Genomic DNA, 16,759 nt, shown 5'->3' on the forward strand with positions numbered 1-16,759 from the left:
AACATAAAGCAACACCTCCCTCATTGCCAGTGTGACTCCTGCCAGTGCCAGTGCCAGTGCCAGTGCCAGAGCAGGGCTGGGCTGTGCCTCCCACCCTCCCCAGCCCACCAGGACCCTCATTCCCAGAGCTGCTGGGAGTTTCTTTGCTTTGCTTCCCACAAGGTGACAAAACACATCAGGGTGTGGACAGCTTTGCCAAAGACACACAACAAGGCAGGAGCAGAGATTTTCTGCTGTTCTTTCACAATCTGAACAGTTTTCTCCATACTTGCAATCATGCCCACCAAAAACTGCCTGGGTTCTGTATTTGAGAAATTCATTTTGCTGCAATATTGCCTGGGGTTTGTTCTCCTGGCCTTTTCACCTTATTATTATTAGAATTTCCTTTTTGAACTCACTTGACAAATTTTCAAAAATCAAAATCAGCCCTTCCAGGCCCTGGTTCTGCTGCTCCTGGGAGCTCTTTGCAGCTGGGAGCTGCTCCCCAAAGACTGGGTTCCAGTGGTTCCAGGGACTTCAGGGGAATGGAGGTGAGGATGTGAAGTCTGATTTCCTGATCCTTTCCTGCACCACGTCCCCAGCAGGGAGGAGGATGTGAGTGAGGGCTGTCAGAGCCCCAGCAGGGAGTGAGGTTATCCTGACATCTGCCCTGCTTGGGAGAAAGGGACTCATTAAAATCTATGGGAGATAAGAGAGCCAAAAGCCGTGTCTTTTCCATGATATTACAATTTATAGATTTGACAGAATCTCCCTGAGAGGATGTAAGGAGTGATAAATTAGACAAAGGGAGAACTCGGAGCTACTGAGAGTTTGTTAAGCAAGAAAGTGAGGGACTGGTCCAAGAGGTGTAACTGCACCTGCTCACTCCTCACCCAGACCTCCCAGGAAAAAGGATCACATAAGGAGACAGAAAATATGGAATGAATGATGAATACTTACACACTAATTAATCCTTATTTCTGGTCACAGGCATCCTTCTACTACACAGCTTTTCATATCCCAGGCACTTCTAGCCATGAGTGTGTTGCTATTCACACATCAAACTCAAAGGTGATGGTTTAAGTGCCCTCAGAATTTCAATTTTTAAAAAAGGAAACAGCCTGACACTTTTCTGCACATTACAAGTCTTGTACTGTATAAGTCATGAAAGGTGTGAGACAGTCTGCAGATAATTAATAGGGGGGCAGGCAATTCCATGAATGTACCATCAAAAGTAATTATTTTTGGATGTAAAAAAGAAGGTAACACCGTAACCAAATGGGATATTGGGAAGGAGTCGTTCCCTGGGAGGGTGGGCAGCTTCTCCTGGTGCCCTCAGCCCTGGCAGCCCCAGCCCAGGTGGGGAGGTGCAGAGTGCTGTACACTCCTGCAGTGCCAGCTGTACATCCCTGCAGTGCCAGCTGTACCCTGCAGTGCCAGCTGTACATCCCTGCAGTGCCAGCTGCACACCCCTGCAGTGCCAGCTGTACACCCCTGCAGTGCCAGCTGTACATCCCTGCAGTGCCAGCTGTACCCTGCAGTGCCAGCTGTACATCCCTGCAGTGCCAGCTGTACATCCCTGCAGTGCCAGCTGTACCCTGCAGTGCCAGCTGTATCCTGCAGTGCCAGCTGTGCATCCCTGCAGTGTCAGCTGTACCCTGCAGTGCCAGCTGTATCCTGCAGTGCCAGCTGTGCATCCCTGCAGTGTCAGCTGTACATCCCTGCAGTGCCAGATGTGCCCTGCAGTGCCAGCTGTGCATCCCTGCAGTGCCAGCTGTACCCTGCAGTGCCAGCTGTATCCTGCAGTGCCAGCTGTACATCCCTGCAGTGCCAGCTGTGCCCTGCAGTGACAGCTGTACACCCTTGCAGTGCCAGCTGTGCCCTGCAGTGCCAGCTGTACATCCCTGCAGTGCCAGCTGTGCCCTGCAGTGCCAGCTGTACACCCCTGCAGTGCCAGATGTGCCCTGCAGTGCCAGCTGTACACCCCTGCAGTGCCAGCTGTACATCCCTGCAGTGCCAGCTGTGCCCTGCAGTGCCAGCTGTACACCCCTGCAGTGCCAGATGTGCCCTGCAGTGACAGCTGTACACCCCTGCAGTGACAGCTGCACACCCCTGCAGCCCTGCAGAGCCTTAGATGTTCCCCTGCCCTGCTCACTGACGGACAATTTCTCCCCTCACCCAGCTACCACGGGGATTTTCCAAGCCCTGTATTTTCATCAGCCTCAGGAGCAGAGCAGTCCTGTTTGTCACTGCCAGGAAACAATTGAAAGCACTACAAACACATCTCCAGTGCATCACAAGCAGAAATTGATACAGTCACGTCAGGGCTCAGCTCTGTTCATTCCTACTACAAACACCTTACCAGCAAAACAAGTGTCAATTTACAACCAGGCTGATGTTTTCCTGCTAGCCCAGCTTTGTTTTTAATACACTGCATTGTTTCATGTTGCTTCAGGTTTTCTATTCCTGGGAGAACAAATCGAAACAGCAGCCCGGTCTCCAGGAGCTGGAGCAGCGATGCTGGGACAGAGGTGGAAAACAACTTGGAGCAGAGGAGCACGGGCAGGACCAGCACAAGCCCAAACCATCCCTGGCTGTAGCATTTTCAAAGCTTTTCTGGACCAAATTTCGAAATCTGCTTAAAGAATCTGAGTGGACAATTGCTTTTTATAGGACTTGGATGACAGAGTTATTTGTGTGCCTTTGCAGACTGCAACTCCTTAGATTATCTCCATTACTACATGGAAATAAATAATTTTAGAGTCTGAGCTCCTAATTATCTTTTTTTTTGTGCTATTTTAAAGGAAGTTCTAGGTTATTTAAGAAACCGAATTCTCCTGAGATTTATGTGTCTTCCATCTCTCTCTTTCTCATCTCCTTCCTTTAGCAATTTGCACAAAGCTGTCCTTTCCTTTCTGCTCTTTCATTTGCAGTAATGCTTTGAGTGGCCCCTTTGTCCCATTTCCCTCAGCCCAGCCCTGCCCGACTTCAGCCCTTGGATGCTCCGGCTCACCCCGGGGCTCCTGGAGAGCTTCTCCCTCCCATCCTTTCTGCCCGAGCTGGAGTTGGCATCATGGCCCTGATTCAAATACAATAAAAACCAATTTGAGCTCTCAGCGAGGGCTGAATTGATGCTGGAGCTGGGCCAATTTGCACCAGCCAGAGATACTGGTAATTTCTTGTCCTGTGACTCAGAGACTCCATTCAAGCAACATTCCAACCTTTGCTGATAGAAGTTCTCTCCTATTAGGGCCCAGCTAAACATTCTGAGGGCTGAATACAATACAGTGATTTTTCCAGCACCACAGGAACCAGGTCAGGTACAACCTTTTGTACCTGGGTAAAGCCCCCCAGCACACACAGAAATACTCATTAATGGCTGGTAATCATTTCTCTCCAGTATCAGAGCCTTCCTCACTCCCTCAGTGCCCTAGGAAAGCAGGAATTCCCGGCTGGTGCAGCCACAAACACCACAGGAGCTCACACATCACCAGATCACCACGAGGCAGCCACAACACGCAGGAAAAGCCAGCCCTCAAAAATTGTTCACTCGTGGTTCCACGAAGTCAGTGGTTACTGGACAGCCCATGGGGAAAAGCAGATTTTGTTTCTCCAACTCTTTGGAGCCATGGATAGTTTGGGAGGAGGGAGGGTCCGTCACACTTTGGAAAAGGTTCTGGGCAGCCCAGTGGGTGGGGATGACTCTTAGATGCCTTAGTTCTCAGATCTGGTGGCCAGAATTAACTTTTGATCATTTGTTTGTTCATTTTAAAACAAGAATCTCCATCCCCAAGGGCTTTATGGGGATCCAGCTCTAGTGATGGGAAGCGGGAGACCTCTCAGGGCTGGTGCTGGGGGATTCCAGCACAGGGACTGGAACCACCCACGTCAGGGCTCTCCCTTGCCCAGGAGCATCCCCTCCCCATGGCATCTTTTGGTAATTTGTGAACAATTTTCAAGTTAGATACTTGTTTTAACACAGCTGCACTAACGAACATTTCTCATATTATTATGTATATAACAAAAAGAGTCATCATCATCATTTGAGAATAAAATAACAAAAGCTCGGTTTTCCTTACCTTTTGGGAAAGCAGGCAAAAGCTACACAGTAGGTGGAAGAGTGTACCAAGTAACAGACTTTTGAACACTCTTTCTTACTGGTGGTATAGAGTCTACAGGGAAAGTAAACACATTGAATGTAGGACAGGTGTGGGCACAAGGAACGCTCACAGCCTGCCCTGCCCAGAGCTGCTGCCATTCACCTCCCCCAGCCTGGGCCGCTGGGAACCCGGGAGGCACCAGCACAGCCAACCAGCCCTGGCAGCCCCAAATGAGCCAGGGCAGGGGGCTCGGTACCTCCAAACACGGGGCAGCTGCTCACGGGAGAGCAGGGCTGCCTGAGCAGGCTTCTCCTTCCTCTCCCTGAGCCAACCCTGGGAGATTTTGGCTGCGCTTTCAGACCCCCTCCAATCCCTCCTCAGCCCCAGAGTCACTCACAGGTTCCTTGGCATCATCCTGAGTGTTTTCCCCAAGAAGGTGGAAGGAGTAATGACGTGTAAATCTCAGTATAGATTAAGAACGGGTTGGAGGTCAGCGTTTCTCTCCCGGTGGGGCACTCCGCTCTTGCAGCAGGAGCTGGAGCAGCCAGCCCAGCAGGGCACTCACCGCCTGCTCCACCAGAAACACCTCCCCGAACGTGAAATTCAACCAAAGACACGCAGAGAGCACAGCAAACTCATCCCAGGGGTGGGAGCTGCTGGGCACCGCGTCCTGCTGGTCCCAAACCTGCCCCAGCAGGGAAAGCCGTGCAGTGAGTGACAGCAGGCACATGGCAGATGGCGAGCGGCAATGATTAACAGAGTTCTCCTAAAATGATTGCAAGGCCTGGCCTTAATATATCCCGTTCAGCATGGAAACCCTCCCACAGTGTGGCTGGGGAGCTCAGCTTGTGAAACCTCTGCTTTTCCCTTTTCCAGAGATACCAGGGCAATCACAGCCTGTTCCCGCAGGGCTGCGAGATGAGCTCCCTGCACTTCAGGGGATTCTCCTCTCATCTGAATCAGTGGCTTCTTTTACTCTCACTCCAAACCCCTCTCCCTAGTGCTCTGCACAATTTTTTTCCCCTAAATTCCAACAGATTGCCCCAGAGCTGTGTGCAGAGGTTTCACAGGATGAGGATCCTGGGAAGCCTCAGGAGTTCACAGACCTTCACATCTCCAGCCCATCACCACAGAGGGGTTTGGGCTGGAAAAGACCTCAAATCCCATCCCATCCCATCCCATCCCATCCCATCCCATCCCATCCCATCCCATCCCATCCCATCCCATCCCATCCCGGTTGGCTGCTCCAACCCCAATGTCCAGCCTGGCCTTGGGTACTGCCAGGGATCCAGGGGAACAGCTGGAACAGCTGCTCTGTTCTTTTAAAGGGCTACTAAAACTTGGAGCTCTTTTCAAGTCTGTTTCTCTATTTAAAACCACCCATGTTTTGCTCTCTGTGGTTTTACTGTGGCCTGTGGAGTAGGACAGGCCATAAATCTGGGCTCAGTCCCCAAATTCCCAGTGTTAGGAGGTACATGGGTCCCATGCTGGTGCTCCCTGCTCTCGGGGAACACTCATGGCTTTCCAACAGAAACAGCAGCTCCAGCAGCCAGCAGCTGAGCAAGCACCAGCACAGCCCCCTGAGACAGAAAATCAAACTGGAAAGCTCCACTGTACAGAGGGAAAATCAAACTGGAAACCTCCACTGTACTTGCACAGAGAGCTGACCAGGCCAGCTCTGGTTCTGATCCTATCCAGAAATTTTCCCTGAGCTCCAGAGCCTTGCATGGCTCCAAGAACCAAACCCAGACCCTGGAGCCATCCCAGGGGAGCAAAGCCAATTGAATTAAGAAATACTGAAAAAAACCACAATTTGCTTTTCTTTTGGAAAAATATATTTGAGATTTTCTTTTAAAATGGCTCCAAGAACTGATGCATCCAGGGCAATTTGTAATTTACATTTCCTATTTTCTGACTGGTAAAACTCTGGAAAATTCCCTATTCACAGTGTAAAATATTTTTAAAGTGAAATTGCTATAAAAACATCAAACCCAATTTTATATATGGACATCATACTCAAAATTTCACTGAAAATTAAGTTTGAGGAGTTTTGCCTGGATGTATGACATTGTTAAGCTCACAAATAAAATCATCATTCTTTTTCACCTAAATATGGAACAGGATACAACTTTTATTCAACAGAATATTCAAACTTCAAAAAAAGAAACTGAATTCAGTTGTTCAGTGCACTGCTTTTGTACACATTAATGAATGCAGCCTGATCAGGGGGCTGATCAATAACCTAATCAATGCTACTGGACAGTAACTGTAGCAGTTACACTGTGACTAGTGTACCCAACAAGTTTTAAGTACAGCAGAAGTTTATTTCATTTGATTTTCTAATTCTTGTTATGAACACACAGACCTGGGCCATGAATGAGCAGTGCTGGTGCAGCTGAGACTGTGGGCAGATGGAATTCTATATAAATAATGAAAACACTGGGAAAAATACGTACTTCACAAACCATCAAAAGGAAGTAAAAGTTTAAAAACCAGAAACTCAGAGATGGCACATTTCCTAACAAACACATTTAGGAGCTTTAAAATCCCACTCAGCGAAGGCTCAAGGCAAAAGTGGCACATCTGCTCAAGCCAGGGGCCCCTGCCCCTTGTGCCTCTTAAAAACATGTTCTGTCTACAGCCCTGGTCTAAAAATGGGGTGTTTGGGCAGAAACACGGGGGTTAGGTGAGCAGTATTTATTTTTACTCAATATACTTCCTTCCCAAAGAACAATCTGACTGTTCTTTGGTGGGAGGGGAACATATTCCCAGAAGTCTGCAAGCAGCAATAAGATGTAGCCCAGGAGGATGAGAGCAGGGTGGGACGTCCCCAGGCTGGGCTTCCCACAGGGAGCTTTGCAGCATCACAGCTTGGGTGGTTTTCTCTCGGGTCAAGTTTTGGCATGAAATTCTTAGATTTTGGGTTTTGTAGGGGGGGGGATACTAATTTCAGGGGAGTCCATCCAAACAGTCATTAGTGAAGTGCACCAGCAACACATTCCCCTGCCCTGGCCCAGCTGGATTCCAAATTCTTTTTTTCTCCCTTCCCTCCCTGAAATTTGCCTTGGCAGAGGACCCTGAGTGTCACTGGGTGACAGCCCAGGGCAGGAATTCCTTTATTTCCTCCTGCACTCTGTCCAGGACAGTCCCTAACTTGTGACAACCATTTCCTCCCTGTCTCGTGGCAGAACCCAGTCCAGCTCCCAGGGATCAATTCAGCTTTTCCAGCTGGAATGGATTTTGTACACCTGCATGGTCAGACATCAGAGAGAAATTCTGCACTGGGGAGGAAAAGTGCTGTGTCAGGGATCTGCTGCCTGCTCCAGGCAGGAATTCCAGCATTAATGGGGCAGGAATTCCAGCAGCATTAATGGGGCAGGAATTCCAGCAGCATTAATGGGACAAGAAGTGGCAGAGATTCCAGCAGAACAGGGGCAGGGAAAGGGCATTTTTCCCATTCAGATCTGGTTTTGCATAAAACTGCAGACGTGCCCAAACCTTTGCAGTGTGCTGTGCAGTTGTGCAGCTCTCTCCTTCCTCAGCTCCTTCCAGATTCAAATGCAAATCAAATTTGATGGCCTCAGTCTGTAATTTCGTGCTGCGCTATCCTCTGCTATGCACATTAAGGAAACTAGAAGTGTCTTTGCCATCTATTTTCCTTTTAAATCGGTGGCAAGATTTGCATTAAGAGCAGATAAAATCCCTAAATGGGAATCTTCAGGGATTGTGAGACTTTTGCAAAGCAACTTTGCAAGAATCAGGAGGGAAGCTCGGGTTAGCAGAGCTGCTGCATTTGGCTCTTGCCCAGGGACCCGTCCCTGCCAGCACCGGCCGGTTCCGTGCCAGGGATGCGCTGAGCCCTCGCCCACTCCCAGCTCCCGAGCGCTTCCTGAGCTCGAACCCTGCCAAAAGGCACGGCTCAGACACGGGAACCGAACCCCGAGGATTCCACGGGCACCCTAGAGCCGCGAAGGCGGAGATGGAGCAGAGCAAGCGGGGTGCAGGCGGGGGCCCCAGCCGTACTCACTGTTGGGGTCCACGTTCTCGCAGAGCTCGGTCTTGGCCTCGCCGTTGGGCCGGTCGCTGGGTTTGTGGGACAGACGGGAGGACATGGTGGCCGCCGTCACCACGGCCTTGAAGCTGCGCTTGCGCTTCTGCACGTTGAGCTCGGGGTGGAAGATGATGATGTAAACCTTGGGCATGTAGAGCATCCCCAGGGCCACGGACGCGCTCAGGTTCATGGAGATGGTGAGCGTGGTGGTCTGGATGTAGAGCTGTGGGACGAGACGGGGGTTACACACAGCACAAATACCAGTGGAAGGTGATTTGTAACCAGTTTGTACATGTTACACAGCACAAACACCCAGTGTAAAGTGATTTGTAACCACTCTGTACATGTTACACAGCACAAACACCCAGTGTAAAGTGATTTGTAACCAGTTTGTACATGTTACACAGCACAAACACCCAGTGTAAAGTGATTTGTAACCAGTTTGTACATGTTACACAGCACAAACACCCAGTGTAAAGTGATTTGTAACCAGTTTGTACATGTTACACAGCACAAACACCCAGTGAAAAGTGATTTGTAACCACTCTGTACATGTTACACACACAGCACAAACACCCAGTGTAAAGTGATTTGTAACCAGTGTGTACATGTTACACACACAGCACAAACACCCAGTGTAAAGTGATTTGTAACCAGTTTGTACATGTTACACAGCACAAACACCCAGTGTAAAGTGATTTGTAACCACTTTGCACTTGTTACACACAGCTCTGCACACAGATACCCACTGTAAGGTGATTTTTAACCAATCTGCACATGGCACACACTGCCAGGGGCTGCAGCAGTTGTCACACACACCTCCATTTTACACTGATTTTTTAACCATTCTGCACGTTGCACACACGGCCAGGGGTTGCAGCACTACACACACACACACAGAAATACCCATTTGACACGGGTTTTTAACCAGTTTGCAGTGGACATGTGTGAGCTGAGACCTCTGCACTGCAGCCACTGTGATGTCCCACACAAATCCCCTGCCTGATCCAGCGGCAGCCTCCGTGCCAGAGACTTGACACAATTCCCACTACAACTTATGGCACAGCTTTGGCTCAGTTATTTAGAGTGCAGATCAGATTTGGGTTGAAATAATTCTGATATAAACTGGGGTTTAGCTGAGCTGTAAGTTGTAGAAGAGAAGCTATACTAACACAGGTTAGTAGGAACTTCTGACTTTTAAAACTTTGAGGAAGGTGGGATTTCCTTGTTTTATTGTGCTTTAATTCTCTGCAATTCTCTGCAATAACTTTGCAGAGCGTACACAACGATTTCTGTGCTCATGACACTCAGCTCTGCTGTCATTGTGGAAAAATATTTTCAGATCAGAGAACAGGTACTGACTGAGATGAGTATTCACAGAAACATTAAAAAATATACTCTCTGCAAATATACAGAGGCAGAGAAGCATTTTTTACCCCCTCCCCCTTTTCTTAAAGTGTCTTTTCAGAGGACACATGTAACAGATAAGCCAGAACAATTCTCATGACTTCAGAGGATTCAGCACAATTAAAAGGAACAGAGATAGCACAGTACAGGTGTGGGGGAGGCAGCAGCATCACGGCAGATCCTCTTCAGAAATTAAATATACAGGAAGTCCAGAGAGATGGGAAAAGCATCACACACCGAGGCTGCTTGCTTCAGAACAGTTTCCTCTTCTCCCCTTCAGTCTGAAGTTCTGATGGAAGAGCTCTGAGAGCAGCACAAATGTCTCCTGGCATCCTAAATCCACCTCTGGGGGAGCTTCCAGAGCTCCACCTCGAGCTCCTGTAAATGTCCCCAGAACATCAAGGCTGCCCTTGGCTGTCCCAGACAGGTACCATGTATTTAATTTTTGCATTTTTATAGCATAGAATTTTATAATTATATAATTTAAAATAATATAACATATAATTTTGTACTTTTAGAAATCTCATAATGATTTTTATAATAATTTAATTTTTATCTGTTTAGCTAGGGGCTTTCTGCAGCAGTGCCTGAGACCCTCTCCTGGGCTCCAGGGGCTGCCCCAGTGGGGAACTGGCCTGACTGGGAGCTGCCTCACCCTGGGCATCTTTTGATCCCGCACCTTGCCTGCTGCAAAGGAAAACAGCTCAGGAATTCATTTCTATTTTTCCTGCTGGAAAGGGGTTGAAGGTGAAATGATTATTTAATCAAAGGGGTCTTTGGCAGCACCTCGCCGGAGTTCCCACCTTGCAAACGCTGATGGGAGATAAAAGGCAAGGGAGAAAAGAGCATTTGTAGAACAAGGAGGGATGAGTGACACACAAAGCTTCTCATGACAAATGGGAGCAGCCTAAAGATAAGGGAAACTAATAGATATGCTTATTATGCAGAGCCTCAGTTTTATGTGTTTTATCTCTGCTTTGTGGTTTTACCAGCCAGACATAAAAATGCAGTTTACGTGAAACTATTTCATTTCTTATTTCACTTCTTCTGATCAGTTCTGGGGAAGCATTTTAGATGAATGCAAATGGCTGACTTAGAGTACAAAGGATCAGATTTAACTGACAATGGGACTCTAATAACTCCTGCGTGCCTTTTACAGCTGGCTGCTGAACCTGGCAGCTCCCAAACCTGAGATTAAATTAAGAAATTAAGATGCAGATTTCGTGAGAGATGCTCGAACTTGACATGAATGACAACTGGGACCGAGCTTGTTGAGCCTGGAGGGGAGAAGCTCTGGGGTGACACCACTGGGGTGACACAGTCTGGTGACACAACTGTGGCCCTGCAGTGCCTGGAGGAGCTCCAAGAACCTGCACAGAGAGGACTTCCAAAGGATGGAGGGACAGGACACAGGGAATGGCTTCCCACTGCCAGAGGGCAGGGCTGGATGGGATCTTGGGAAGGAATTCCTGGCTGGGAGGGTGGGGAGGGGCTGGGCTGGAATTCCCAGAGCAGCTGTGGCTGCCCCTGGATCCCTGGCAGTGCCCAAGGCCAGGTTGGACACTGGGGCTAGAGCACCTGGGACAGTGGGAGCTGTCCCTGCCATGGATGGGGTGGCACTGGGTGGGATTTAAGGCTCCTGAATGGGATTTAAGATCCCTGGATAGGATTTAGGGTCCCCGAATGGGATTTAGGGTCCCCGAATGGGATTTAAGGCTCCTGAATGGGATTTAAGATCCCTGGGTAGGATTTAGGGTCCCCGAATGGGATTTAGGGTCCCCGAAAGGGATTTAAGATCCCTGGATAGGATTTAGGGTCCCCGAATGGGATTTAAGATCCCTGGATAGGATTTAGGGTCCCCGAATGGGATTTAAGGTCCCTGGATGGGAATTCAGGTCCCTCCCAACCCAACTCATCCCATGATAGGAAGTTTGCCAGAGGAAATCAAGGCTTGCCAGAGCCAATGTGGTGTTGGTCTCCCAGACCACTCTCCTGGAGGGTTTGAAGCCACATCTGCCATGGCAGAAGGGTCACCCTCACTCAAATCTCCTCTCTCTCAATCTGACTTTTGACAAATTTTAACTTCACACACTGAGTTGCAAGGGCAGGGATTTTGAAGCAGGCACTGGAGAAAACCCAGCCCTGAGGACATCATTCACATGCAAAAGCACCTAGATTTTATCACTGCTTTTACATAAGTGATTCCCATTTGAATTTTAGATTTTAATGTTTTCCAGATTTTTGCTTTATTCATGCAAATCACAAAAATTGCCCTCAAAACCTTGAGAGAAAATTGGACTGGTCCGGAATACACACATCTAATAACAGGCAATTTTTATAGAACAAAATACATCAGTGGCTGATTTTGCATGAACTGTGGTTTCTCTGGGAAGCAGAGCACTGATCCCTCTCTGTCAACCCAGGAGAGATTTCCAGCTGCTGGGCCAGAACAACTGAACTTAGAGTTTAGAGAACAACTTAACTCAGAGCTGCAGAGCTTCGAAAAGTCCCTTCAGGAGTCAAAAATCCTTTTTGCAGGCTAAAGCTTTGCCTTCAGTCCAACCAGGAGCAACTGCTCCTTTTTCTAATTCAGCTTTCTAATTATGCACTGAATTGTGTTATGTTGCAATATGGAAATAAAGTGGTAACTTGAGATATTTTTGGGCTCATGCTATTACAAGCCAATTTATCTCACTTTTATATGGGAATTAAAACAAATGTTCTTACAGATGAAGTCGATGGTTTATAAATCTCCCAGAAGGCTTTTCCAGGTCATCTGAAGATCCTATCTCATTCTCTACATTATGTTGTGCAAATATAAGAATGAGAAACACTTTTTAATAAAAACTAAAATTAGCTTCCCCTGTGCTATGTGTTTGCAAAAGTGAAAGGACCTGAATGCAAATGTGGCCTGGGACATTTGGGTGTCCAGGGGCTGGGTGAGGACACTCCTCCCCTCCTGCAGCAGCTCTGAGAACCCCAAACCCACCCTCCCAGGGAGCAATTCTTTCCCAATGTCCAATTCATGCCAGCAAAATGAGAACTCCCCAACCAGAAGCATGGGCAAGAGCCGTGTGCTGAGTGCAGCATCCCAGGGATGCAGGAGTGCTGCGAGGGATCATGGCCCAGCGTGTTCCTCGCAGCAGGAAGCTCAGCCAGCAACAGGAAAACACATTCCCAGGGAGTGCCACCTGCACAGGCAGCCAGCACGGGGAGAACGGGACTAAAAGGACAAATTCCCAATTCCCAGAGCCTGCACGCTGAACCTGCTGCTCCTGGTGTCACCTTGTCACAGCCACTGCTCATTTCCACGTCCCAAGAGCACCCAGCACGTGGAGCTTTCCAGCTGCTCGTTCACAGGCAAACGTGGGGAGGAGAGTTGAAGTGAATGTCTGTGTTTTAAATATCTCAGTTATTCCAGCTAAATATTATATGCAGCTTGTTGCCTTATATTAGGAACTTCCTTATGCAAGAAATTTGCATGCACCAGAAATAAACTTTTATGGGTTATATCTGTAACTTGTGTGATAATTCAAAGCAGCAAATGCTGAAGCACTTGCTCTGAAGGTTCTGATGCAGATGCAGAAAAAGAGGAATTTTGTCCCTCCAGCCTGAGACAGAAACTATAACAGCTTATCTGGAAGGAAATTAAATTAGCCAGATAATTGGACAGAGCAGCAATGGAAAAGCAAGTGCTGCTTTCAAACAGCATCTGATAGCTGAGAGAGGAACTGGAGCAGTCTCAGAGGCAATCCCACAAGTCACACAGCTCATACAGACAATATTCAGCAGATTCCTCCTCTCCTCTGCTGCAGAAAGAGCTCCTTGGCTTTCTGGCAGCTACAGAGACAACAAAGGTGCCCAGGAACTGCTTGGAGTCCCTTGGGAACTGCTCAGGCAAGAACAGGACAGTGCTGGCCCTGGCTCAGGCCAACGGAGGATTCAAGGTTTTGGGAGCTGGTTCCTGCCTGGAACTCACTGCTGCATTTCACTGTCCCCGCACAGAAACTCGGCAGAGTCAGGGATGTGCTGGGAAGAAGAATTCCCCCTGCAGGGACAGAGAGGCTTGGAGCGAGCTCCGTGCATCCCCAGCACTGAACGGGAGCTCTCCTTCCCTTTGGCCTCCTCCCTCCTGCTCTGTGCCCCTGGCACTCTGCTCTGCTGTCCTGGCTGGGGTGAGGATCCTGTGCACCCCTGAGGATCCAGGGACAGGCAGGGGCTGTGGTCCCTGTCCTGCTCAGGGGGAGGATGAGCCCTCCCTGCCCCATCCTGCTACCAGGGCTGGTGACAACAGAGGGACAGAAACCGCTGCACTGTGCCTCTGCTGGCTTCTCTTCCCTGCTGGCATGGCCACGGAGCATGGACGTGGACACAGGGCATGGACATGGACACAGGGCATGGACATGGACACATGGACACAGGACATGGACATGGACACATGGACACAGGGGAGGGACATGGACATGGACACATGGCCACGGGGGATGGACATGGACACATGGCACACATGGCCACAGTGATGGGCAGGATCTGCAGTGGATGAAGTTTCCTCACAGGATCCCAGCCATGGGCTGTTCCCCAGTGCAGGAGTGTCCTGAGACCTCTCCATCCCTGCTCTGGGTCACCCAGGGGTCTGGAGGTGATCAGAGATTGCAGCCACAGCAGGGCCTGGCTGGATTTGAGGCACAGCCAGAGGGAAGAGCTCCAGAAATCCCATTATCAGTTCTCAGAACTAACATCTCCTGTTTGGCATTCCTGCTTGTGATCATAGCTCTAAAATAAGTTACACGTCACTAAAAGAGGCAAACACAAAGTGCAGCAGGAGTAATGTACATCCTCAACTTCTATTATTAAAATAATGGCTTTTCCCTCTCTCATGGGCTGAGCACTTGGCTTTTTTGAGCTAGAAATAATTCATAATCTGTCACTTCTTCCAGAAAACAAAAAAAAAAAAAAAACCCCAAAAAAAAAAACCCAAAAAAAAAAAAAAAGGAAAGGCAAAAAGGAGAAAGCCTTCATTGCATTGCTCCCCCTCGCCAGTGCTAAATTGACTGACACACAATCTTGGCATTTTTGGGTATTCGGAGCCAGACTCAGGCTGCTATTGTAAATCATATTTCTCCACACTTATTGCATTTTATTCATTTTATACATGACCAGAGATTAGAGTTCAAATGAAACAGATTTGGCTATCCTTCTTATATTCCAAACGTCACCAGTCCAGAAATCTTTAATTTTACTCACTTCAACTATTGAATAATTCAATGTACAAGGAGAAAGAACCAACCCTGCAACCCTCAGTTCAAGATTTTGAGGAAAATAAAGTGAGACCCCATGTCTGTGTCTCTGCAGGATGGTGGCACTGCACGGTGCTGGGACTGGCACTGGGACTGGCACTGGGACTGGCACTGGGACTGGCACTGGGACTGGTACTGGGATGTCCCCAAGCACACACAATGTCCCCAAAGCACACACAGTGTCCCCAAGCACACACAATGTCCCCAAAGCACAAACAATGTCCCCAAGGCACACACGATGTCCCCAAGGGCACACAATAAATGTTTAATTTCTACCCAGCCACTCTGGCCCATGAGGAAGGCTTTCCCTGAGATCAAACTGCTCTTTTTCTGACACACTCCAGTTAATAAATTCCCTTTGCCTCCACTTCAGCAGCTGAACATCCTCAGTGCCCTGACACACCCGGCTCACAAAAACTCACCCCAAAACTCCCCCATCCAAAAGGAAATCCTCTGGCCTTCCCAGAAGAGCTAAACTCATTCCCCTGCACAGCTGGGTGCCAGATCTTCACTGAGCACACCACGCTGACCCCGCAGCTCGCTCCCACTCTTTGGGTGAGAGCAGCTGCACCCACACTGCACTGAGGAGTGCCCAGCCACAGCCTGGGGATCCCCACGGGGGATGTGCCACCAGCTGGGGAGCTTTTCTGGAGAACCCACCCCATTTCCTCCTGCTTTGGCCACTCCAGGGTATTTCTGGGAGCAGGTACCTCAGTGCAAGCTGTGTCCCTCCTCTTGGGTTCCCTCAGAGCTGCCTGAGGGGAAGGAGCCTCCCTGCAGCCCTTCCCTGGGGGCAGCTGAACCTGGAAAAAGCCTCCAGGATCAGCCTTTGGCTCATCCCAGCATTGTCACCCAGACCAGAGCCCCGAGTGCCACGTCCAGGGAGGGTGACCCCACCACTGCCCTTTATACTGAGGCAACCCAGTATTCCCAGTGTTTCTTCCCAGCATATTCCCAGCTCAAGCAGTGTGCAGAACCTCAAACCAATCCCACAAAACATTCCTTGTCCTCCCAATGCCCAAGAAGTGACCGATGGCCCCAGCCCTGCCCATGCCCCAGCACTGACTGTGGTCACTTCACATTCCCTGGGCCTACAAATCCCAAAAACTCAGCTGGAATCTTTCATTGCCAGTGAAGTTTGACCCAGGCCCATCCTGAGAATCTATTCCATATATTTGCATACAAAGTAAGATCTAATTCTGCTTGGAGACCTTCAGGGAAATTTGAAGTGCAAGCCAGTGTCAGTGCAGGAGGGGGAGAGGGAAAGGATAATCCTACATTTATTACTTCTCTTTAAAGACCTTTGGAGTAGAGCACTGGCAATAAAAAGCACCGACAAACATATATATATGAAGCAAGCCAGATTTTCAGAGACTTTTGAAATTATAATGTAATTATTAGTTTAACCAGAGCATTTACATATTGCTTTGGCTACTTAGAGAAAACCTGTTATGGCTGGGCATGTCCTCTGCCACCACAGTGCTAGGTGCAGAGTGTGAGATGGGCTGGGGGACTAAAGGCTGCAGGCAAGTACCCAGAGCAGTCAGAAATTCATTTATTCTTATAAATGGGTTATTCATTCATTTATTTCTTTATTAGCATGCCCAGAGCAGCTGGGGCTGCCCCTGGATCCCTGGCGGTGCCCAAGGCCAGGTTGGACTTTGGGGTTGGAGCAGCCTGGGACAGTGGGAGGTGTCTCTGCCATGGCAGGGCTGGCACTGGATGGGCTTTAAGGTCCCTCTCAAACCATTCTGTGGAAATGATTTCCTTTTCTGCAGGATGAAAGTGAACAGGGAGTGTGGTAGAGCTGCCTGAAAGAATGGAAGATTCCTGGATAAGGCAGCAAAGCCTCTGCTCCTGACCAGCCATCGTTAGGAGTTTAAACCCTGGCACAAGGAAAACAATTCCCTCTACTAAAGAAAAGC

General features: G+C 48.9%; 1 protein-coding gene across 1 annotated transcript in view; it reads right to left on the bottom strand.

Moving 5' to 3' along the window:
• Positions 1 to 4,080: 4,080 nt before the first annotated feature.
• The window catches only part of GRM7 (glutamate metabotropic receptor 7), a 175,018-nt gene continuing 162,339 nt past the window's right edge, over positions 4,081 to 16,759 (bottom strand). Inside the window, exons 9-10 of the mRNA XM_062500728.1 lie at positions 8,107 to 8,353; positions 4,081 to 4,151 (exon numbers count right to left, since the gene is read on the bottom strand). Of these exons, the coding sequence (XP_062356712.1) occupies positions 4,081 to 4,151; positions 8,107 to 8,353 (318 nt within the window). The remainder of the gene's footprint in view (positions 4,152 to 8,106; positions 8,354 to 16,759) is intronic.

This window comes from Cinclus cinclus, chromosome 12 (genome assembly GCF_963662255.1).
Source record: "Cinclus cinclus chromosome 12, bCinCin1.1, whole genome shotgun sequence".
Lineage (NCBI taxonomy): Eukaryota > Metazoa > Chordata > Aves > Passeriformes > Cinclidae > Cinclus > Cinclus cinclus.